This window comes from Chrysemys picta, chromosome 4 (assembly GCF_011386835.1).
Source record: "Chrysemys picta bellii isolate R12L10 chromosome 4, ASM1138683v2, whole genome shotgun sequence".
In the NCBI taxonomy this organism is placed as follows: domain Eukaryota; kingdom Metazoa; phylum Chordata; order Testudines; family Emydidae; genus Chrysemys; species Chrysemys picta.
The window spans coordinates 138,015,665-138,040,237 of record NC_088794.1 but is presented as its reverse complement, the minus strand read 5'-3'; the positions used below and the strand labels follow the sequence as shown (position 1 = coordinate 138,040,237).

At 43.2% G+C, this 24,573-nt stretch overlaps 1 protein-coding gene across 1 annotated transcript in view; it reads left to right on the top strand.

Moving 5' to 3' along the window:
- Window positions 1-24,120, top strand: part of LOC122172274 (protein AHNAK2-like) — a 70,343-nt gene extending 46,223 nt beyond the window's left edge. Inside the window, exon 7 of the mRNA XM_042841279.2 lies at window positions 655-24,120. Within this exon, the coding sequence (XP_042697213.2) occupies window positions 655-23,073 (22,419 nt within the window). The 3' untranslated portion in view covers window positions 23,074-24,120. The remainder of the gene's footprint in view (window positions 1-654) is intronic.
- The last annotated feature ends 453 nt before the right edge of the window (window positions 24,121-24,573 follow it).

The window sequence follows — 24,573 nt, the reverse complement described above, 5'->3', positions numbered from 1 at the left end:
TTGAGTTTTCTTGAAGGGAGGAGACAGCGCCTGACCCAGCTTCCGTTACATTGAATGGGAAAAGGAACAGGTCCAGAGTGAAAAAGGGATTTGGTTCTTCGACTATAAACTAGTGATAGAGAAAATATAAAATCATCAAACAGTAAGGACAAACATATTTGTAATCACAATGTTTTAGAGTTCAATTAGGTATCCTAGGGATCTGAGCCTGCTCCAAACGAAGTCAGTATTAGCCATGGTTGGAATTTTTCATCACACAAAATAGCAATGAAAAATAGCTGTTCTGTTGAGCACCTCTAGTCAATATTGGTTTAGTCACTGACATCTGTCGCAACAGAATCTAATCATGGGTCTCCATCTGATCAAAATGCATCTTATTTCTCACATTGCAAATTGAATAATCTCTGAATAAAATATATTTAGGAGTTGCTGTTGACTACAAGCCAGCATGTTTTATATAGAATCTAGACTTCGGTAGCTATATATATCTATTAACTTAGTATACTAATTTCATTTCATGTAACTTTGGATTGTAGTGCACCCTCAATTTTTAGTGTGTTTATATGTCCAAAAAGTAGTTGATTTTAAACAAAACAAGATGAATATTATACACATTTTATATTAATATTTACAAAAAAACAACCTCTTCTTCAGGAAAAAGAGCTTACTGAAAAAATTCCTGGAACAACACTGGAAATTTCAGAAAAGATTATTTCAGAAGAAGACAAGGAAAAGGAAATTGTAAAACAAAGGGTGGGAAGAACAAAACGACCCAGAAAAGAGAGATTGTCATGGCCCAAATTCCAGTCAATGAAAAATAAAAAGATTTTGGGGCACAGAAGATCTCATAGTACATCAGATGCACATGAGCATGCTATACAAGATATTTCCCCAACAAGCACTGACACTGAGTCACAGTTACAAGAAGAAGAATTCTGTGCTAAAGAGAAAAAAGGAAGCCAAAAGAAACTGAAGTTCCCTAATATTGGATTCAAAATGCATAGAACAAAAGCAGAAACAGAAGAGAAGCAGAGATTAGAAATAAAAACCCTGACACCAACAAAAAAGGATAAAATACGAAAAGAAGATATCAGCATGGAAACTCCAGAAATACTAACTGTACAATATAGCACATCTTCTGCATATGAAACAAAAGCAGGTGACATACAAGACAATGTCAAAAAAGACTTAAAAGACATGGAAAATGGTTTACCAATTTATACAAAGAAGTACCCTGAAGTTGAAATTAACATTAAAAAACAAAAAAAACAGTTAGCAATATCTAAACCTACTACTACAACATCACAAATACCACCAATAACAACACAAATATCAAAACCTACTTCAGAAATACAAACACCTGGTTTCAAAGACACACAAAGCAAACAAATACCACAAGCTCTACCAAGGACCAGAAAAAAGAAACAAAAAAGTTCATCAGAACAAAAACCCACAAAAGTTTCTCTGCAACATCCTGGAGAAGAGATAACAAATAAAGAAATGAGGGATCACCTAGAACACACTTCGGTTCAAATAAAGGGTCTAGAAATAAAAACAACAACAAAAGAAACTGGAAAAACAAAACAAGAAAAAGAGATAAATGAAGAATATGAGCAGGATCAGACGCAAATATCAGATCTACAAGAAAACTTTGAAATTTACACTAAAAAGGGAAAGCAGCCAGAAAGTGAAATCACATTACACAAAGTGGAAACTGACATGCACAAGAAAACAGTAAAAATAGAAGGACTTGAAATTGATATGGAGGTCCCAAAAGCACCAGTTCAAATTGATACTGTGACAGAAAACTCAGGCTGGACAATGCAAATGCCATCACTCAAAATACCCAAACTGCCTAAATCAGACATTCAAGCACCAAAGGTGGACATCTCCTTCCCATCAGTAGACGTTTCTCTACCGAAGACCGAAGTGGATATTAAGGGCCCAGAAGCAACAACTAAAGTGGAAAAGAAAGAAGGTGAAATAAAAGCCACAGATAAAGATGCCAAAGGAAAAGAAAGTAAGTTCAAAATGCCAAAATTCAGTATGCCTTTATTTGGCTGGTCCACCACAAAAGAGACCAATGATGGAGTAGCAGATGTTGAAGAACACCTCAAAGAGCCCCAGGTAACAATGCCGTCAGTTAGGGCAGAAGGAGAGATAACAGTGTCAGGACCTGCAATCCAGGCTCCAAGTGTTGAATTGGAAATCGGGACTTCTGCAGGAAAAGATGGTGAGAAGGGGAAAATTAAAATGCCTGATGTTAAGCTGCCGAGTGTGAAGCTTCCCAAAGTCAAGGCTCCCCAGGTACAGGTCAGTCTGCCAAAGGTGGAGGCAGATATTTCCCTTCCCAAATCACAAGCCAAACTTGAAGAGGGGGGACTTGAAGTGAAAGTTCCTGACATGGAAAGCAGTATTGAAGTTGAGACAGGGAAAACAGAGGCAACAGGGATGAAAATACACATGCCAAAAGTCAAGATGCCTTCCATGGGATTTTCTAAACCAGAAATCAAACCTCCCAAAGTAGACATGGATGTTACTTTACCCAAAGTCGATGTCACACTTCCCACGAGTGATGTCAGTCTTCAAGAAGCTGACATGAAAGCAGACTCTGTTCCTGGAGATGTCAAAATCTCAGCACCTGGAGTAAAGATTCCTAAAATAGAAGGTTCCATACAGCTGAAGGGTCCAGGGATAGAAGCGAAAGAGCCACCAGTTGAAATTGTGGTGGAGGGACCAGAGGGGAAAGCTTCCGGTTTGGAAGGGAAAAGTCAAATGCCTAAATTTGAAAAGCCAAAGTTTGGAGTTTCACTTCCAAAAGGCAAAGTGCCAGAAAGCGAGATCAGCTTACCCAAAATGGAAGCTGACATTCCCAAGCCAAAAGTCAAAGGCCAACTAGGTGCAATCGGCATGGAAACCCTGACGCTAGCAGTGGAAGCTGATGTTCCCAACATAGAGACTGAAGCTTCTGGCTGGAAAATACAAATACCATCACTCAAAATGCCTAAAGCAGACACTCAAGCACCAAAGGTGGACATCACCCTCCCATCAGTAGACGTTTCACTACCAAAGACCGAGGTGGACATTAAGGGCCCAGAAGCAACAGCTAAAGCGGTAAAGATAGAAGGTGAAATAAAAGCCACAGATAAAGATGCTAAAGCAAAAGAAAGTAAATTCAAAATGCCAAAATTCAGTATGCCTTCGTTTGGCTGGTCCACCTCAAAAGAGACCAGTGGTGGAGTAGCAGATGTTGACGCAAGCCTCAAAGAGCACCACGTGACAATACCGTCAGCTAGGGCCGAAGGAGAGATAACAGTGTCAGGACCTGCAATCCAGGCTCCAAGTGTTGAACTGGAAATCGGGACTTCTGCAGGAAAAGATGGTGAGAAGGGGAAAATTAAAATGCCTGATGCTAAGCTGCCGAGTGTGAAGCTTTCCAAAGTCAAGGGTTCCCAGGTACAGGTCAGTCTGCCAAAGGTGGAGGCAGATATTACCCTTCCCAAATCACAAGCCGAAATTAAAGAGGGGGGAATTGAAGTGAAAGTTCCCGACATGGAAAGCAGTATGGAAGTTGAGACAGGGAAAGCAGAGGCAACAGGGATGAAAATACACATGCCAAAAGTCAAAATGCCTTCGATGGGATTTTCTAAACCAGAAATCAAAGCTCCCAAAGTAGACGTGGATGTTACTTTACCCAAAGTCGATGTCACACTTCCCACGTGTGATGTCAGTCTTCAAGAAGCTGACCTGAAAGCAGACTCTGTTCCTAGAGATGTCAAAATCTCAGCACCTGGAGTAAAGATTCCTAAAATGGAAGGTTCAATAAATCTGAAGGGTGCAGGGATAGAAGCGAAAGAGCCATCAGTTGAAATTGCGGTGGAGGGACCAGAGGGGAAAGCTGCCGGTTTGGAAGGGAAAATTCAAATGCCTAAATTTGAAAAGCCAAAGTTTGGAGTTTCACTTCCAAAAGGCAAAGTGCCAGAAGGCGAGATCAGCTTACCCAAAATGGAAGCTGACATTCCCAAGCCAAAAGTCAAAGGCCAAGTGGGTTCAATCGGCGTGGAAACCCCGACGCTAGCAGTGGAAGCTGATGTTCCCGACGTAGAGACTGAAGCTTCCGGCTGGAAAATACAAATGCCATCACTCAAAATGCCCAAAATGCCTAAAGCAGACATTCAAGCACCAAAGGTGGACATCACCCTCCCATCAGTAGACGTTTCTCTACCAAAGGCCGAGGTGGACATTAAGGGCCCAGAAGCAACAGCTAAAGCAGTAAAGATAGAAGGTGAAATAAAAGCCACAGATAAAGATGCTAAAGCAAAAGAAAGTAAATTCAAAATGCCAAAATTCAGTATGCCTTCATTTGGCTGGTCCACCTCAAAAGAGACCACTGGTGGAGTAGCAGATGTTGAAGCAAGCCTCAAAGAGCACCCGGTGGCAATCCCGTCAGCTAGGGCAGAAGGAGAGATAACAGTGTCAGGACCTGCAATCCAGGCTCCAAGTGTTGAACTGGAAATCGGGACTTCTGCAGGAAAAGATGGTGAGAAGGGGAAAATTAAAATGCCTGATGTTAAGCTGCCGAGTATTAAACTTCCCAAAGTTAAGGCTCCCCAAGTACAGGTCAGTCTGCCAAAGGTGGAGGCAGATATTTCCCTTCCCAAATCACAAGCCGAAATTAAAGAGGGGGGATTTGAAGTGAAAGTTCCCGACATGGAAAGCAGTATTGAAGTTGAGACGGGGAAAGCAGAGGCAACAGGGATGAAAATACACATGCCAAAAGTCAAGATGCCTTCTATAGGATTTTCTAAACCAAAAACTAAAGCTCCCAAAGTAGACGTGGATGTTGCTTTACCCAAAGTCGATGTCACACTTCCCACGTGTGATGTCAGTCTTCAGGAAGCTGACCTCAAGGCAGCCTCTGTTCCCGGAGATGTCAAAATCTCAGCACCTGGAGTCAAGATTCCCAAAATAGAAGGTTCCATTCAGTTGAAGGGTCCAGGGATAGAAGCGAAAGAGCCATCAGTTGAAATTACGGTGGAGGGACCAGAGGGGAAAGCTGCCGGTTTGGAAGGGAAAATTCAAATGCCTAAATTTGAAAAGCCAAAGTTTGGAGTTTCACTTCCAAAAGGCAAAGTGCCAGAAGGCGAGATCAGCTTACCCAAAATGGAAGCTGACATTCCCAAGCCAAAAGTCAAAGGCCAAGTGGGTGCAATCGGCATGGAAACCCCGACGCTAGCAGTGGAAGCTGATGTTCCCGACGTAGAGACTGAAGCTTCCGGCTGGAAAATACAAATGCCATCACTCAAAATGCCCAAAATGCCTAAAGCAGACATTCAAGCACCAAAGGTGGACATCACCCTCCCATCAGTAGACGTTTCTCTACCAAAGGCCGAGGTGGACATTAAGGGCCCAGAAGCAACAGCTAAAGCGGTAAAGATAGAAGGTGAAATAAAAGCCACAGATAAAGATGCAAAAGGAAAAGAAAGTAAATTCAAAATGCCAACATTTGGCATGCCTTCATTTGGCTGGTCCACCTCAAAAGAGACCAGTGGTGGAGTAGCAGATGTTGAAGCAAGCCTCAAAGAGCCCCGGGTGACAATGCCGTCAGCTAGGGCCGAAGGAGAGATAACAGTGTCAGGACCTGCAATCCAGGCTCCAAGTGTTGAACTGGAAATCGGGACTTCTGCAGGAAAAGATGGTGAGAAGGGGAAAATTAAAATGCCTGATGCTAAGCTGCCGAGTGTGAAGCTTCCCAAAGTCAAGGCTCCCCAGGTACAGGTCAGTCTGCCAAAAGTGGAGGCAGATATTTCCCTTCCCAAATCACAAGCCGAAATTAAAGAGGGGGGATTTGAAGTGAAAGTTCCCGACATGGAAAGCAGAATTGAAGTTGAGACAGGGAAAGCAGAGGTAACAGGGATGAAAATACACATGCCAAAAGTCAAGATGCCTTCGATGGGATTTTCTAAACCAGAAATCAAAGCTCCCAAAGTAGACGTGGATGTTACTTTACCCAAAGTCGATGTCACACTTCCCACGTGTGATGTCAGTCTTCAGGAAGCTGACCTCAAGGCAGCCTCTGTTCCCGGAGATGTCAAAATCTCAGCACCTGGAGTCAAGATTCCCAAAATAGAAGGTTCCATTCAGTTGAAGGGTCCAGGTATTGAAGCGAAAGAGCCATCAGCTGAAATTACGGTGGAGGGACCAGAGGGGAAAGCTGCCGGTTTGGAAGGGAAAATTCAAATGCCTAAATTTGAAAAGCCAAAGTTTGGAGTTTCACTTCCAAAAGGCAAAGTGCCAGAAGGTGAGATCAGCTTATCCAAAATGGAAGCTGACATTCCCAAGCCAAAAGTCAAAGGCCAAGTGGGTGCAATCGGCGTGGAAACCCCCACGCTAGCAGTGGAAGCTGATGTTCCTGACGTAGAGACTGAAGCTTCCGGCTGGAAAATACAAATGCCATCACTCAAAATGCCCAAAATGCCTAAAGCAGACATTCAAGCACCAAAGGTGGACATCACCCTCCCATCAGTAGACGTTTCTCTACCAAAGGCCGAGGTGGACATTAAGGGCCCAGAAGCAACAGCTAAAGCGGTAAAGATAGAAGGTGAAATAAAAGCCACAGATACAGATGCTAAAGGAAAAGAAAGTAAATTCAAAATGCCAACATTTGGCATGCCTTCATTTGGCTGGTCCACCTCAAAAGAGACCAGTGGTGGAGTAGCAGATGTTGAAGCAAGCCTCAAAGAGCCCCGGGTGACAATGCCGTCAGCTAGGGCCGAAGGAGAGATAACAGTGTCAGGACCTGCAATCCAGGCTCCAAGTGTTGAACTGGAAATCGGGACTTCTGCAGGAAAAGATGGTGAGAAGGGGAAAATTAAAATACCTGATGCTAAGCTGCCGAGTGTGAAGCTTCCCAAAGTCAAGGCTCCCCAGGTACAGGTCAGTCTGCCAAAGGTGGAGGCAGATATTTCCCTTCCCAAATCACAAGCCGAAATTAAACAGGGGGGACTTGAAGTGAAAGTTCCCGACATGGAAAGCAGTATGGAAGTTGAGACAGGGAAAGCAGAGGCAACAGGGATGAAAATACACATGCCAAAAGTCAAGATGCCTTCAATGGGATTTTCTAAACCAGAAATCAAAGCTCCCAAAGTAGACGTGGATGTTACTTTACCCAAAGTCGATGTCACACTTCCCACGTGTGATGTCAGTCTTCAGGAAGCTGACCTCAAGGCAGCCTCTGTTCCCGGAGATGTCAAAATCTCAGCACCTGGAGTCAAGATTCCCAAAATAGAAGGTTCCATTCAGTTGAAGGGTCCAGGTATTGAAGCGAAAGAGCCATCAGCTGAAATTACGGTGGAGGGACCAGAGGGGAAAGCTGCCGGTTTGGAAGGGAAAATTCAAATGCCTAAATTTGAAAAGCCAAAGTTTGGAGTTTCACTTCCAAAAGGCAAAGTGCCAAAAGGCGAGATCAGCTTACCCAAAATGGAAGCTGACATTCCCAAGCCAAAAGTCAAAGGCCAAGTGGGTTCAATCGGCGTGGAAACCCCGACGCTAGCAGTGGAAGCTGATGTTCCCGACGTAGAGACTGAAGCTTCCGGCTGGAAAATACAAATGCCATCACTCAAAATGCCCAAAATGCCTAAAGCAGACATTCAAGCACCAAAGGTGGACATCACCCTCCCATCAGTAGACGTTTCTCTACCAAAGGCCGAGGTGGACATTAAGGGCCCAGAAGCAAAAGCTAAAGCGGTAAAGATAGAAGGTGAAATAAAAGCCACAGATACAGATGCTAAAGGAAAAGAAAGTAAATTCAAAATGCCAACATTTGGCATGCCTTCATTTGGCTGGTCCACCTCAAAAGAGACCAGTGGTGGAGTAGCAGATGTTGAAGCAAGCCTCAAAGAGCCCCGGGTGACAATGCCGTCAGCTAGGGCCGAAGGAGAGATAACAGTGTCAGGACCTGCAATCCAGGCTCCAAGTGTTGAACTGGAAATCGGGACTTCTGCAGGAAAAGATGGTGAGAAGGGGAAAATTAAAATGCCTGATGCTAAGCTGCCGAGTGTGAAGCTTCCCAAAGTCAAGGCTCCCCAGGTACAGGTCAGTCTGCCAAAAGTGGAGGCAGATATTTCCCTTCCCAAATCACAAGCCGAAATTAAAGAGGGGGGATTTGAAGTGAAAGTTCCCGACATGGAAAGCAGTATTGAAGTTGAGACAGGGAAAGCAGAGGCAACAGGGATGAAAATACACATGCCAAAAGTCAAGATGCCTTCGATGGGATTTTCTAAACCAGAAATCAAAGCTCCCAAAGTAGACGTGGATGTTACTTTACCCAAAGTCGATGTCACACTTCCTACGTGTGATGTCAGTCTTCAGGAAGCTGACCTCAAGGCAGCCTCTGTTCCCGGAGATGTCAAAATCTCAGCACCTGGAGTCAAGATTCCCAAAATAGAAGGTTCCATTCAGTTGAAGGGTCCAGGGATAGAAGCGAAAGAGCCATCAGCTGAAATTACGGTGGAGGGACCAGAGGGGAAAGCTGCCGGTTTGGAAGGGAAAATTCAAATGCCTAAATTTGAAAAGCCAAAGTTTGGAGTTTCACTTCCAAAAGGCAAAGTGCCAGAAGGCGAGATCAGCTTACCCAAAATGGAAGCTGACATTCCCAAGCCAAAAGTAAAAGGCCAAGTGGGTGCAATCGGCGTGGAAATCCCAACGCTAGCAGTGGAAGCTGATGTTCCCGACGTAGAGACTGAAGCTTCCGGCTGGAAAATACAAATGCCATCACTCAAAATGCCCAAAATGCCTAAAGCAGACATTCAAGCACCAAAGGTGGACATCACCCTCCCATCAGTAGACGTTTCTCTACCAAAGGCCGAGGTGGACATTAAGGGCCCAGAAGCAACAGCTAAAGCGGTAAAGATAGAAGGTGAAATAAAAGCCACAGATACAGATGCTAAAGGAAAAGAAAGTAAATTCAAAATGCCAACATTTGGCATGCCTTCATTTGGCTGGTCCACCTCAAAAGAGACCAGTGGTGGAGTAGCAGATGTTGAAGCAAGCCTCAAAGAGCCCCGGGTGACAATGCCGTCAGCTAGGGCCGAAGGAGAGATAACAGTGTCAGGACCTGCAATCCAGGCTCCAAGTGTTGAACTGGAAATCGGGACTTCTGCAGGAAAAGATGGTGAGAAGGGGAAAATTAAAATACCTGATGCTAAGCTGCCGAGTGTGAAGCTTCCCAAAGTCAAGGCTCCCCAGGTACAGGTCAGTCTGCCAAAGGTGGAGGCAGATATTTCCCTTCCCAAATCACAAGCCGAAATTAAACAGGGGGGACTTGAAGTGAAAGTTCCCGACATGGAAAGCAGTATGGAAGTTGAGACAGGGAAAGCAGAGGCAACAGGGATGAAAATACACATGCCAAAAGTCAAGATGCCTTCATTGGGATTTTCTAAACCAGAAATCAAAGCTCCCAAAGTAGATGTGGATGTTACTTTACCCAAAGTCGATGTCACACTTCCCACGTGTGATGTCAGTCTTCAGGAAGCTGACCTCAAGGCAGCCTCTGTTCCCGGAGATGTCAAAATCTCAGCACCTGGAGTCAAGATTCCCAAAATAGAAGGTTCCATTCAGTTGAAGGGTCCAGGGATAGAAGCGAAAGAGCCATCAGCTGAAATTACGGTGGAGGGACCAGAGGGGAAAGCTGCCGGTTTGGAAGGGAAAATTCAAATGCCTAAATTTGAAAAGCCAAAGTTTGGAGTTTCACTTCCAAAAGGCAAAGTGCCAGAAGGCGAGATCAGCTTACCCAAAATGGAAGCTGACATTCCCAAGCCAAAAGTCAAAGGCCAAGTGGGTTCAATCGGCGTGGAAACCCCGACGCTAGCAGTGGAAGCTGATGTTCCCGACGTAGAGACTGAAGCTTCCAGCTGGAAAATACAAATGCCATCACTCAAAATGCCCAAAATGCCTAAAGCAGACATTCAAGCACCAAAGGTGGACATCACCCTCCCATCAGTAGACGTTTCTCTACCAAAGGCCGAGGTGGACATTAAGGGCCCAGAAGCAACAGCTAAAGCGGTAAAGATAGAAGGTGAAATAAAAGCCACAGATAAAGATGCAAAAGGAAAAGAAAGTAAATTCAAAATGCCAACATTTGGCATGCCTTCATTTGGCTGGTCCACCTCAAAAGAGACCAGTGGTGGAGTAGCAGATGTTGAAGCAAGCCTCAAAGAGCCCCGGGTGACAATGCCGTCAGCTAGGGCCGAAGGAGAGATAACAGTTTCAGGACCTGCAATCCAGGTTCCAAGTGTTGAACTGGAAAGCGGGACTTCTGCAGGAAAAGATGGTGAGAAGGGGAAAATTAAAATGCCTGATGCTAAGCTGCCGAGTGTGAAGCTTCCCAAAGTCAAGGCTCCCCAGGTACAGGTCAGTCTGCCAAAGGTGGAGGCAGATATTTCCCTTCCCAAATCAGAAGCCGAAATTAAAGAGGGGGGATTTGAAGTGAAAGTTCCCGACATGGAAAGCAGTATTGAAGTTGAGACGGGGAAAGCAGAGGCAACAGGGATGAAAATACACATGCCAAAAGTCAAGATGCCTTCATTGGGATTTTCTAAACCAGAAATCAAAGCTCCCAAAGTAGACGTGGATGTTACTTTACCCAAAGTCGATGTCACACTTCCCACGTGTGATGTCAGTCTTCAGGAAGCTGACCTGAAGGCAGCCTCTGTTCCCGGAGATGTCAAAATCTCAGCACCTGGAGTCAAGATTCCCAAAATAGAAGGTTCCATTCAGTTGAAGGGTCCAGGGATAGAAGCGAAAGAGCCATCAGCTGAAATTACGGTGGAGGGACCAGAGGGGAAAGCTGCCGGTTTGGAAGGGAAAATTCAAATGCCTAAATTTGAAAAGCCAAAGTTTGGAGTTTCACTTCCAAAAGGCAAAGTGCCAGAAGGCGAGATCAGCTTATCCAAAATGGAAGCTGACATTCCCAAGCCAAAAGTCAAAGGCCAAGTGGGTGCAATCGGCGTGGAGACCCCGACGCTAGCAGTGGAAGCTGATGTTCCCGACGTAGAGACTGAAGCTTCCGGCTGGAAAATACAAATGCCATCACTCAAAATGCCCAAAATGCCTAAAGCAGACATTCAAGCACCAAAGGTGGACATCACCCTCCCATCAGTAGACGTTTCTCTACCAAAGGCCGAGGTGGACATTAAGGGCCCAGAAGCAACAGCTAAAGCAGTAAAGATAGAAGGTGAAATAAAAGCCACAGATAAAGATGCAAAAGGAAAAGAAAGTAAATTCAAAATGCCAACATTTGGCATGCCTTCATTTGGCTGGTCCACCTCAAAAGAGACCAGTGGTGGAGTAACAGATGTTGAAGCAAGCCTCAAAGAGCCCCGGGTGACAATGCCGTCAGCTAGGGCCGAAGGAGAGATAACAGTGTCAGGACCTGCAATCCAGGCTCCAAGTGTTGAACTGGAAATCGGGACTTCTGCAGGAAAAGATGGTGAGAAGGGGAAAATTAAAATACCTGATGCTAAGCTGCCGAGTGTGAAGCTTCCCAAAGTCAAGGCTCCCCAGGTACAGGTCAGTCTGCCAAAAGTGGATGCAGATATTTCCCTTCCCAAATCACAAGCCGAAATTAAAGAGGGGGGATTTGAAGTGAAAGTTCCCGACATGGAAAGCACTATTGAAGTTGAGACAGGGAAAGCAGAGGCAACAGGGATGAAAATACACATGCCAAAAGTCAAGATGCCTTCATTGGGATTTTCTAAACCAGAAATCAAAGCTCCCAAAGTAGATGTGGATGTTACTTTACCCAAAGTCGATGTCACACTTCCCACGTGTGATGTCAGTCTTCAGGAAGCTGACCTGAAGGCAGCCTCTGTTCCCGGAGATGTCAAAATCTCAGCACCTGGAGTCAAGATTCCCAAAATAGAAGGTTCCATTCAGTTGAAGGGTCCAGGGATAGAAGCGAAAGAGCCATCAGCTGAAATTACGGTGGAGGGACCAGAGGGGAAAGCTGCCGGTTTGGAAGGGAAAATTCAAATGCCTAAATTTGAAAAGCCAAAGTTTGGAGTTTCACTTCCAAAAGGCAAAGTGCCAGAAGGCGAGATCAGCTTACCCAAAATGGAAGCTGACATTCCCAAGCCAAAAGTCAAAGGCCAAGTGGGTTCAATCGGCGTGGAAACCCCGACGCTAGCAGTGGAAGCTGATGTTCCCGACGTAGAGACTGAAGCTTCCAGCTGGAAAATACAAATGCCATCACTCAAAATGCCCAAAATGCCTAAAGCAGACATTCAAGCACCAAAGGTGGACATCACCCTCCCATCAGTAGACGTTTCTCTACCAAAGGCCGAGGTGGACATTAAGGGCCCAGAAGCAACAGCTAAAGCGGTAAAGATAGAAGGTGAAATAAAAGCCACAGATAAAGATGCAAAAGGAAAAGAAAGTAAATTCAAAATGCCAACATTTGGCATGCCTTCATTTGGCTGGTCCACCTCAAAAGAGACCAGTGGTGGAGTAGCAGATGTTGAAGCAAGCCTCAAAGAGCCCCGGGTGACAATGCCGTCAGCTAGGGCCGAAGGAGAGATAACAGTGTCAGGACCTGCAATCCAGGCTCCAAGTGTTGAACTGGAAATCGGGACTTCTGCAGGAAAAGATGGTGAGAAGGGGAAAATTAAAATGCCTGATGCTAAGCTGCCGAGTGTGAAGCTTCCCAAAGTCAAGGCTCCCCAGGTACAGGTCAGTCTGCCAAAAGTGGAGGCAGATATTTCCCTTCCCAAATCACAAGCCGAAATTAAAGAGGGGGGATTTGAAGTGAAAGTTCCCGACATGGAAAGCACTATTGAAGTTGAGACAGGGAAAGCAGAGGCAACAGGGATGAAAATACACATGCCAAAAGTCAAGATGCCTTCATTGGGATTTTCTAAACCAGAAATCAAAGCTCCCAAAGTAGATGTGGATGTTACTTTACCCAAAGTCGATGTCACACTTCCCACGTGTGATGTCAGTCTTCAGGAAGCTGACCTCAAGGCAGCCTCTGTTCCCGGAGATGTCAAAATCTCAGCACCTGGAGTCAAGATTCCCAAAATAGAAGGTTCCATTCAGTTGAAGGGTCCAGGGATAGAAGCGAAAGAGCCATCAGCTGAAATTACGGTGGAGGGACCAGAGGGGAAAGCTGCCGGTTTGGAAGGGAAAATTCAAATGCCTAAATTTGAAAAGCCAAAGTTTGGAGTTTCACTTCCAAAAGGCAAAGTGCCAGAAGGCGAGATCAGCTTACCCAAAATGGAAGCTGACTTTCCCAAGCCAAAAGTCAAAGGCCAAGTGGGTGCAATCGGCGTGGAAATCCCAACGCTAGCAATGGAAGCTGATGTTCCTGACGTAGAGACTGAAGCTTCCGGCTGGAAAATACAAATGCCATCACTCAAAATGCCCAAAATGCCTAAAGCAGACATTCAAGCACCAAAGGTGGACATCACCCTCCCATCAGTAGACTTTTCTCTACCAAAGGCCGAGGTGGACATTAAGGGCCCAGAAGCAACAGCTAAAGCGGTAAAGATAGAAGGTGAAATAAAAGCCACAGATAAAGATGCTAAAGGAAAAGAAAGTAAATTCAAAATGCCAACATTTGGCATGCCTTCATTTGGCTGGTCCACCTCAAAAGAGACCAGTGGTGGAGTAGCAGATGTTGAAGCAAGCCTCAAAGAGCCCCGGGTGACAATGCCGTCAGCTAGGGCCGAAGGAGAGATAACAGTGTCAGGACCTGCAATCCAGGCTCCAAGTGTTGAACTGGAAATCGGGACTTCTGCAGGAAAAGATGGTGAGAAGGGGAAAATTAAAATGCCTGATGCTAAGCTGCCGAGTGTGAAGCTTCCCAAAGTCAAGGCTCCCCAGGTACAGGTCAGTCTGCCAAAAGTGGAGGCAGATATTTCCCTTCCCAAATCACAAGCCGAAATTAAAGAGGGGGGATTTGAAGTGAAAGTTCCCGACATGGAAAGCAGTATTGAAGTTGAGACAGGGAAAGCAGAGGCAACAGGGATGAAAATACACATGCCAAAAGTCAAGATGCCTTCGATGGGATTTTCTAAACCAGAAATCAAAGCTCCCAAAGTAGATGTGGATGTTACTTTACCCAAAGTCGATGTCACACTTCCCACGTGTGATGTCAGTCTTCAGGAAGCTGACCTGAAGGCAGCCTCTGTTCCCGGAGATGTCAAAATCTCAGCACCTGGAGTCAAGATTCCCAAAATAGAAGGTTCCATTCAGTTGAAGGGTCCAGGGATAGAAGCGAAAGAGCCATCAGCTGAAATTACGGTGGAGGGACCAGAGGGGAAAGCTGCCGGTTTGGAAGGGAAAATTCAAATGCCTAAATTTGAAAAGCCAAAGTTTGGAGTTTCACTTCCAAAAGGCAAAGTGCCAGAAGGCGAGATCAGCTTACCCAAAATGGAAGCTGACATTCCCAAGCCAAAAGTCAAAGGCCAAGTGGGTTCAATCGGCGTGGAAACCCCGACGCTAGCAGTGGAAGCTGATGTTCCCGACGTAGAGACTGAAGCTTCCAGCTGGAAAATACAAATGCCATCACTCAAAATGCCCAAAATGCCTAAAGCAGACATTCAAGCACCAAAGGTGGACATCACCCTCCCATCAGTAGACGTTTCTCTACCAAAGGCCGAGGTGGACATTAAGGGCCCAGAAGCAACAGCTAAAGCGGTAAAGATAGAAGGTGAAATAAAAGCCACAGATAAAGATGCAAAAGGAAAAGAAAGTAAATTCAAAATGCCAACATTTGGCATGCCTTCATTTGGCTGGTCCACCTCAAAAGAGACCAGTGGTGGAGTAGCAGATGTTGAAGCAAGCCTCAAAGAGCCCCGGGTGACAATGCCGTCAGCTAGGGCCGAAGGAGAGATAACAGTGTCAGGACCTGCAATCCAGGCTCCAAGTGTTGAACTGGAAATCGGGACTTCTGCAGGAAAAGATGGTGAGAAGGGGAAAATTAAAATGCCTGATGCTAAGCTGCCGAGTGTGAAGCTTCCCAAAGTCAAGGCTCCCCAGGTACAGGTCAGTCTGCCAAAAGTGGAGGCAGATATTTCCCTTCCCAAATCACAAGCCGAAATTAAAGAGGGGGGATTTGAAGTGAAAGTTCCCGACATGGAAAGCACTATTGAAGTTGAGACAGGGAAAGCAGAGGCAACAGGGATGAAAATACACATGCCAAAAGTCAAGATGCCTTCATTGGGATTTTCTAAACCAGAAATCAAAGCTCCCAAAGTAGATGTGGATGTTACTTTACCCAAAGTCGATGTCACACTTCCCACGTGTGATGTCAGTCTTCAGGAAGCTGACCTCAAGGCAGCCTCTGTTCCCGGAGATGTCAAAATCTCAGCACCTGGAGTCAAGATTCCCAAAATAGAAGGTTCCATTCAGTTGAAGGGTCCAGGGATAGAAGCGAAAGAGCCATCAGCTGAAATTACGGTGGAGGGACCAGAGGGGAAAGCTGCCGGTTTGGAAGGGAAAATTCAAATGCCTAAATTTGAAAAGCCAAAGTTTGGAGTTTCACTTCCAAAAGGCAAAGTGCCAGAAGGCGAGATCAGCTTACCCAAAATGGAAGCTGACTTTCCCAAGCCAAAAGTCAAAGGCCAAGTGGGTGCAATCGGCGTGGAAATCCCAACGCTAGCAATGGAAGCTGATGTTCCTGACGTAGAGACTGAAGCTTCCGGCTGGAAAATACAAATGCCATCACTCAAAATGCCCAAAATGCCTAAAGCAGACATTCAAGCACCAAAGGTGGACATCACCCTCCCATCAGTAGACTTTTCTCTACCAAAGGCCGAGGTGGACATTAAGGGCCCAGAAGCAACAGCTAAAGCGGTAAAGATAGAAGGTGAAATAAAAGCCACAGATAAAGATGCAAAAGGAAAAGAAAGTAAATTCAAAATGCCAACATTTGGCATGCCTTCATTTGGCTGGTCCACCTCAAAAGAGACCAGTGGTGGAGTAGCAGATGTTGAAGCAAGCCTCAAAGAGCCCCGGGTGACAATGCCGTCAGCTAGGGCCGAAGGAGAGATAACAGTGTCAGGACCTGCAATCCAGGCTCCAAGTGTTGAACTGGAAATCGGGACTTCTGCAGGAAAAGATGGTGAGAAGGGGAAAATTAAAATGCCTGATGCTAAGCTGCCGAGTGTGAAGCTTCCCAAAGTCAAGGCTCCCCAGGTACAGGTCAGTCTGCCAAAGGTGGAGGCAGATATTTCCCTTCCCAAATCACAAGCCGAAATTAAAGAGGGGGGATTTGAAGTGAAAGTTCCCGACATGGAAAGTAGTATTGAAGTTGAGACAGGGAAAGCAGAGGCAACAGGGATGAAAATACACATGCCAAAAGTCAAGATGCCTTCGATGGGATTTTCTAAACCAGAAATCAAAGCTCCCAAAGTAGACGTGGATGTTACTTTACCCAAAGTCGATGTCACACTTCCCACGTGTGATGTCAGTCTTCAGGAAGCTGACCTCAAGGCAGCCTCTGTTCCCGGAGATGTCAAAATCTCAGTACCTGGAGTCAAGATTCCCAAAATAGAAGGTTCCATTCAGTTGAAGGGTCCAGGTATTGAAGCGAAAGAGCCATTAGCTGAACTTGCGGTGGAGGGACCAGAGGGGAAAGCTGCCGGTTTGGAAGGGAAAATTCAAATGCCTAAATTTGAAAAGCCAAAGTTTGGAGTTTCACTTCCAAAAGGCAAAGTGCCAGAAGGCGAGATCAGCTTACCCAAAATGGAAGCTGACTTTCCCAAGCCAAAAGTCAAAGGCCAAGTGGGTGCAATCGGCGTGGAAATCCCAACGCTAGCAATGGAAGCTGATGTTCCTGACGTAGAGACTGAAGCTTCCGGCTGGAAAATACAAATGCCATCACTCAAAATGCCCAAAATGCCTAAAGCAGACATTCAAGCACCAAAGGTGGACATCACCCTCCCATCAGTAGACGTTTCTCTACCAAAGGCCGAGGTGGACATTAAGGGCCCAGAAGCAACAGCTAAAGCGGTAAAGATAGAAGGTGAAATAAAAGCCACAGATAAAGATGCTAAAGGAAAAGAAAGTAAATTCAAAATGCCAACATTTGGCATGCCTTCGTTTGGCTGGTCCACCTCAAAAAGAACCAGTTATGGAGTAGCAGATGTTGAAGGAAGCCTGAAAGAGCCCCAGGTGACTATTCCACCAGCTAGGGCCGAAGGAGAGATAACAGTGTCAGGACCTGCAATCCATGGTCCAAGTGTTGGACTTGAAATTCCAAGTAGTTCTGGAAAAGATAGCATTAAGGGGATATCTAAAATGCCTCATTTTAAAATTCCAAAGGTGTCAATTTCTAAGATTCCTAAATCTGAAATTAGTGATCCCAATTTGCAGGCTGATGTTTTTCACCCTATAACTGAATCTAATGTAATAGCTGAAGGAATACCATTGAAATTTTCAGGCCCTGAGAGCAGCGTGGACCTTCCTGAGTGTGGAGGAGATTCAAGGGCCAAAAATGTTAATTTACCAAAATTTTGGGTTCCTGATTTGGGTTTTTCCAAAGTTGATATCAGTACCCCTAAAGTTTACCAGGATGCAAACTTACTGAAAGATGACGTCACTCTTACTAAGTATCACATGAGTATTCAAGAACCCAAAGTGATATCTGGGTCTGCTGTTAGTGATGTAAGCATTCCAGAGACAGATATTAAAGTTGCAATGACAGAAAGTTCCACTGAGCTGAAGAGTCCAGAAATAGTTGCTAAAATACCATCAGCTGACATTGCTCTAGATAGAGGAGAAGTGAAGCTTGAAGGTTTCGAAGGGAAGACTAAAATGCCTAAATTCCAAAAAATGAAGTTTGGAATTTCACTGCCTAAGGGAGAAATTCCAGAGAGTGAGATCAGCTTACCCCAAATGGAAGCTGACATTCCCAAGCCAAAAGCAATAGCTGAAGTTACTGAGATTGCTATTGAAACTTCATCTTTAGATATTAAATCTGAAGACTCTGATGCAGGAACAGACGTGTCAGGCTTAAAAATGCAACTGCCATCACTCAAAATGCCTCAAATACCTAAAGCTGTCGGAGCACCAAAGGTGGACATCAGCCTCCCATCAGTTGATGTTACCATGCCAACAACAAAGGTAGACATTCGAGGCCCAGATTTAGAAAGTAAAGTGGTAAAGACTGAGAGTGAAATAAAATCTGGAGAAAAAGACATTGAAGGGAAAGAAAGCAAATTCAAAATGCCAAAATTCAAACTCCCATCATTTAGTTGGTCACCAAAGAAAGAAGCGGTTGTTACATGTGATACTGAAACAACCCTTGAGGAGCCTGCTTTGGCCTCTTCTTTAGGAGAAACAGAAGCTGAACTAACATTAACTGTAGCTGAGGTTCAGTGCCCAAGTGTGGATCTTGAAAGTGATATGCCTATAGGAAAAGATGGTGAGAAGGGCAAAACTAAAAAGTCTCAGTTCAACATGCCAAAGATATCACTTCCTAAAATGAAGGGTCACAAAGCACAGGTCTCTCTGCCAAAATTGGAAAGTGATGTTAGTGGTTCTAAACCAGAAAATGAAGGAGATGTTTCAGTGCAGAGATCAGAGAAAGGAAGCAGTGGAGATGGAGAAGGAATAGCCATAAAAATACCAAAGGTTAAGATCTCTACTTCAGAATTTTCAAAACCAGAAATCAAAGCTCCCAAAATGGATGTGGACGTTAGCTTACCTACGGTTGATGTCACACTTCCTACATATGATGTGACTATTCAACAAGCTGACTTGAAATTGAGGTCTGCTGGTGCTGATGTCAGCCTGTCAGCCCCAGCTATTAAGATTCCAACATCAGAAGGGTCCATAGAGTTGCAAAGTCCAGAAACAGGAGTTGAAGGAATATCAGCTGGAATTGCTGTGGATGGAGCAGAGATTAAAGTTGAAGGTCTTGAAGGGAAGATTAAAATGCCCAAATTCCAAAAGCCAAAGTTTGGAATTTCACATCCTAAAGGGAAAGTGCCAGAGAGTGAGATCAGCTTACCCAAAATGGAAGCTGATGTTCCCCAGCTAAAAGCGATGACAGATATTGTTGACATTGCTGTGGAAGCACCAACAGTAGAAGTTGAATCTGTCATCCCTAATGCAGAAACAGAATCTTCAGGCTGGAAAATCAAAATGCCCAAAATACCTGAAGCTGATATTAAGACACCCAAAGTTGACATTAACCTCCAATCCAACGTTTCTGTTCCAGTGACAGAGATTGGCATTCAAGATTCAAATATGGCATCTAAAGCAACAATGTTTGAGGGAGAAATAAAACCTGGAGATACAGATATGGAAGGGAAAGAAGGACATTTCAAGTTGCCAAAATTCAAATTGCCATCATTTAGTTGGTCACCAAAAAAAGAAGCAAGCGTTAAAGCTGATTTTGAAGCACCTCTGGAAGAGCCTAAAATTACTGTATCATCAGGCAAAACAGACACAAAACTAGCAGAAACTGTAAATGAGGAACAGGGTCCAAGCATGGATCTTGATATTGAAATATCTACAGGAAAAGAAGAACAAAAAAGCCAAATTAAAAAGTCTCAATTTATCATGCCTAAAATTTCATTCTCCAAAATTAAGGTTCCTAAATCTCAGGTGAATCTGCCAAAAGTGGAAGCTGATGTTACTGTTCCTAAATCAGAAAGAGATGGAGAAGACTTAGTGCAGATACCTGATATAGAAAGCAGTCATACCAAAAGCATAGAAGAGGGAGCACAAATAAGCATAAAAATGCCAAAAGTTCAGATTCCTACTCTAGAATTTTCCAAACCAGAAATCAAAGTTCCCAAATCAGACATGGACATTAGCCTACCTAAGGTTGATGCCGCCTTTCCTACATATGATGTGAGTCTTCAACAAGCTGACCTCAAATTAGGGTCTGCTGGTGATGATGTCAGCGTGTCCCCGGGTATTAAAGTTCCCACAGCAGAAGCTTCCATTGAGCTGAAGGGTCCAGAAACAGGAATTGAAGGACCATTGATGGTGGAAGGAGCGGAAGTGAAAGTTGAAGGTCTTGAAGGGAAGATGAAAATGCCTAAATTCCAAAAGCCAAAGTTTGGAATTTCACTTCCAAAAGGAAAAAGACCAGAAAGTGAGATCAGCTTACCCAAAATGGAAGCTGGAGTTCCCCAGCTTACAATGACAACAGATATTGCTGACATTGCTGTGGAAGCTCCAATACTAGAAATTAAATCTGATGTCTCTGATGCAGAAATAGAGGTTTCAGCTGGGAAAATGAAAATGCCTCAAGTTTCTATCACTGACATTAAAGCTTCAAAGATGGATGTTAGTCTCCCATCAGTTTCTGTTTCAACCACAGAGGTGGCCATTCAAAGCCCTGAGGTGGAGGATATGAAAGTGCACGGAGAACATGAAATGAAGTCTGGAGAAATTCAGACTGAAGAACATCAGGGCTGGTTTAAAATGCCAAAATTCAGAATGCCAACATTTGGTCGGTCATCTTCTAAGGAAAAAAGAGGTGACACTGATAGTGAAGGGAGCCTGAAAAAGCCTCAAGTAAGTGCTCCTTCTGCTGAAATGCAAACTGAAATAGAAGCTCCTGAATATGCAACATCATTGCCACATGTGGACACTGAATCTGCTGCTGGAAAGGATGTTTTGGAAGGTAAAATCAGATCTGCTAAAGCAGAGATTCCAAAAGTGGGAGTTTCTCTCCACAAAGGTAAAAGTTCTGATGTTACCTCATCAAAGTTTGAAGCAGAAGTTTCACGACCTCCAGAAAAAGCAGTTATTAAAGTGAGCATTCCTGAAACCGAAACTTATGCTGATGTAGTTAAACGCGGTGCTGAAGGACAACAATTGAAAACACACACTCCAAAAGTCATGATACCTCAGGCAGAACTCTCTACATCAGAAATTAGTGCTTCAAAAACTGGGATGGACATCAGCTTACCAGAAGCTGACATTACACTCCCTAAATGTGATCTGACCCTTCAAGAACAAAAAGCCAAATCAGAGTGTGCAGAGATTCCAACAGCAGAACATTCCATTGAGCTGAAAAGTCCAGAAATAGGAACCAAAGCACCATCTGTTGAAATTGCTTTGGATGGAACACAGAAGAAATTAGATGTCCTCCCAAAAGTAGAGCTGGACATTCTACACGCCGGTGCAGGAGTTAAAACTGAAAAGCTAGGGAGTGTAATAAAATCGACAGGAAAGGATGTTCAAGGAAGAGAAAGTAAATTAAAAATGCCAAAATTCAGTGTACCCTCATTTGGATGGCCTGCCACAAAGGGAACAGGAGATGTTGCTGATGTTAAAACCAACCTTGAAGAGACCAAGATAGGTGCTCCGGGAATTAAAATGGATACTGAAATAAGTGTTGTAGACCATGAAATAGAGTTTCCAGCTGAAAGTGTTGAAAAGGATATTTCTGCAGGAGTCAGAGTGAAAGTGGAAGATGGAGATGAAGCAAGCAAAATGAAAACATCTAAATTTAAGATGCCAAAGTTTGGAGTGTTACATTCAAAAGCAAAGGGTTCTGAAGTTGATGTCTTTCTCCCAAAGTTAGAGGCTGATGTTTCACTGCCTAAAACTGAACTAGGCATAGTAGAAATCCAGTTTAAAAAAGCAGATGGCTCCATTGACCTGCAAAGTCCAAGTTCAGACCTTATGGAATCATCAGCCAGGATTTCAAAGGACAAGCCAGACAAACAAAGTGAAAGTGTAGAGGTAAATATTAAAATTCCCAAGTTAAAAATACCAGCATTCACTTACAATGCACCCACAGTTGAAACTGACGTTTCAACATCAAAAGTGGCAACAGACTTAAAAGGTGCTGGTACTGACATTGAAACACCAAAACTGGAAGTAAGCACTAGGATCCCTAAAGAAAAACCAGAGTTTGCAGGTGGTAATTTCCAAACGCCATCAGTCAAAATTCCAACATTGGCTGAATGTGACATTAAAACCCCACAGGTATACGTTAAGGTCTCAGACTCTTCGGTTTCAAAAGCAGCACTACAGATTCAGGGACCACTTGCAGAGAGTAAAGAAATAAAGACACAAGGTGAAGTTGAATCTGGACATGTTGATATCGAAACGCATGAGACTTATTCCTCTCAGATAGTGAAAGAATCTGAGATTCCTTCATCAGAAATTAAAACTGCTAGTTTTGGATTTTCACTTCTCAAAGTGAAGATACCTGAGTCACATGTTAAACTAGACATGCCAGTCAAACTGCAGTCTTATACAGAATATAAACATGAGGTGTCTGAGAGTGAAGTTCACCAACCTAAACTTTCTGATGAAAATTTAGGGGTAGCAATACAAAAGACTGGCACTGCTGAGTTTAAATTATCTGGTAAACCACAAAGTGAAACTGATGAATCTAATGATGTCGTATCTTCCAGTGTGAGTTTGCCAAAATTGAAAACATTTACAGTTGAAGTACAGCCTTCCAGTAAACTTGGAGACACTCAATCTGATAAGCAACCAGAGGAAATAGCTGTATCTCCTCTTTCTAAAGATGATGAAATAGCTAAAATACCAGAAGATGAAGAAAAAGATATGAAGGATCAAAAAGAAAAAACTGACAGTAAAAGATCTGGCAGATTCAAATTTTGGCTTCCAAGTATTGGGTTTTCTTCCTCTGTTGATGACACAGGCTCAGATTCCAAACCTGAAGTCCAAAAATCAATTCCTGAAGAAACCCAGCCTGTTGACTCTTCTGTGTCAGATACTGACTCTTCTAAACAAACTGAAAAAAGTGGATGGTTTAGATTTCCCAAATTAGGCTTCTCATCCCCATCAAAAAAGGCTACGAACGTTGACAAAGAAGAAGAGACAAATCTAAAAGAAATGAAAACTTCAGATGATGAAAGTCCATCAGAGAAACCTGAAACATTTTTTGATGCAGAGGAAAGCTTATCACCTAAAGAAGAAACAATTAAGGGTGAAGAAAATGAAACCACAGGGACCTCATCTAATGTCCAAGTTTCTGGTGCTATAGTTACATCATCAGCAAGAACTGAATTAATTTTGTTGGAGAGGGAAAGAGCTAGTCAGCAAAGTATTCTTGAAAAGACCACCAAATGAGGTTTTTTTTCTGATCTAAATGTATATGGAAAGTCTGAATGTAGAACAAACTAAGAGAAAAACATATGCAGAAAAATGCTGTCTTTCCAAAGAGTTTTCCAGAAGAAATGAAAGTGGAACAGAACTTAAAACTGATATTTATGAAAACAGTCTATGGATCATTCTTCACTACACTGGCATTTGCAAGCACATGAACATACTGTAGGTCCTAATGAAACATTTGTTTCATGAGATGTAGCCAAGAAGAAACACACAACTACTGATGAAAAGGAGGCATTCATACTTTTAACAAAGTCTGATAAAATTCTCCTAACCATGCAAAATAAAGTGTTGAATGGAGCATAGATAGTGAAAAGATTTTATTAAATATAATTCTCTAAAACATGCCAATTGTGTTTAGTTATAGATTATTTGCAGAAAGGAGTATAAAGCTAGTGCTATGAGGACTAGAAATATACATAACTGTTTAGATTTTATTTTATTAAATATATTTCTGCCTTGATGTTGCTTTCTTATGAAAAATATATTTTCTTTATCTTAGATAGAGCAATATTTGTATTCCATGATCATTTTAAAATGTAGAACAAACAGAAATAATACTGTAGATATGACAATCCTTTCCCCCCCCCAGTTAGTAGAGTGGATAATATTTAGCCTTAAAAAAAAATAAAAACTTCAGGAAATGCTCCAGATTCCTGAAAAATATATACTGCTGATTCACATATTCAAAATACAAAAATAAAATATGGCAACTGAGAAGAAGAATAAGAAAAAATTGGGGTAAGAAAGTTTATTATGTAAATATTTATCAGAATAGTTAATGCATAGAATGGGGCATATGTGAGGAATCACTGGAAAGGTTTTTCCGGAGAAATAAGATGTAAATAGTTATTTACCTTTTGTTTATATCAATGCTTCTCTTAAGTACACGACCAAAATGATAGTACCATATATGTTAGCCATCACTGTACATGTATTACTAGAATGTTGAATGTATTCTCAATTCACAGTACAGTCACTGTATTGATAATAAATGCAGTAACATTATTATTGTGATAACTTTTTGATTATGAAAACTACAATACAAAGTAGCATGGACATTGCTTGAAAGGTTGATGTAGCTGCAACTTCAGTTAGAGGGGGGAGAACTTTTTTTAAGAGACATTGGTACTGGCAAATAACTAATCACCATTGTAATTCTGCATATTGTATTTTCACATATTCACTCACACTTCTTTATCCCAGTTTCTTTATATTATATTTTTGTTCCCATCTATTCAATTTAGTTGGGGCTAAGCAAATGCAGCAGAAGAAAAAACTGGAATGTTACTAGAGTATATTTCATGAGTCCCAAATCATATCTTGCTAAATTAACATATTCAAGCTCTCAGCTGTCCCAAAGGAGAATTCCACACAAACTGCACTCACCAATACAAAGTCCATCATTTCTCAACAGTTTCCACACAGAGGTACTGGACAACCCATATTATTTCAGGCCAA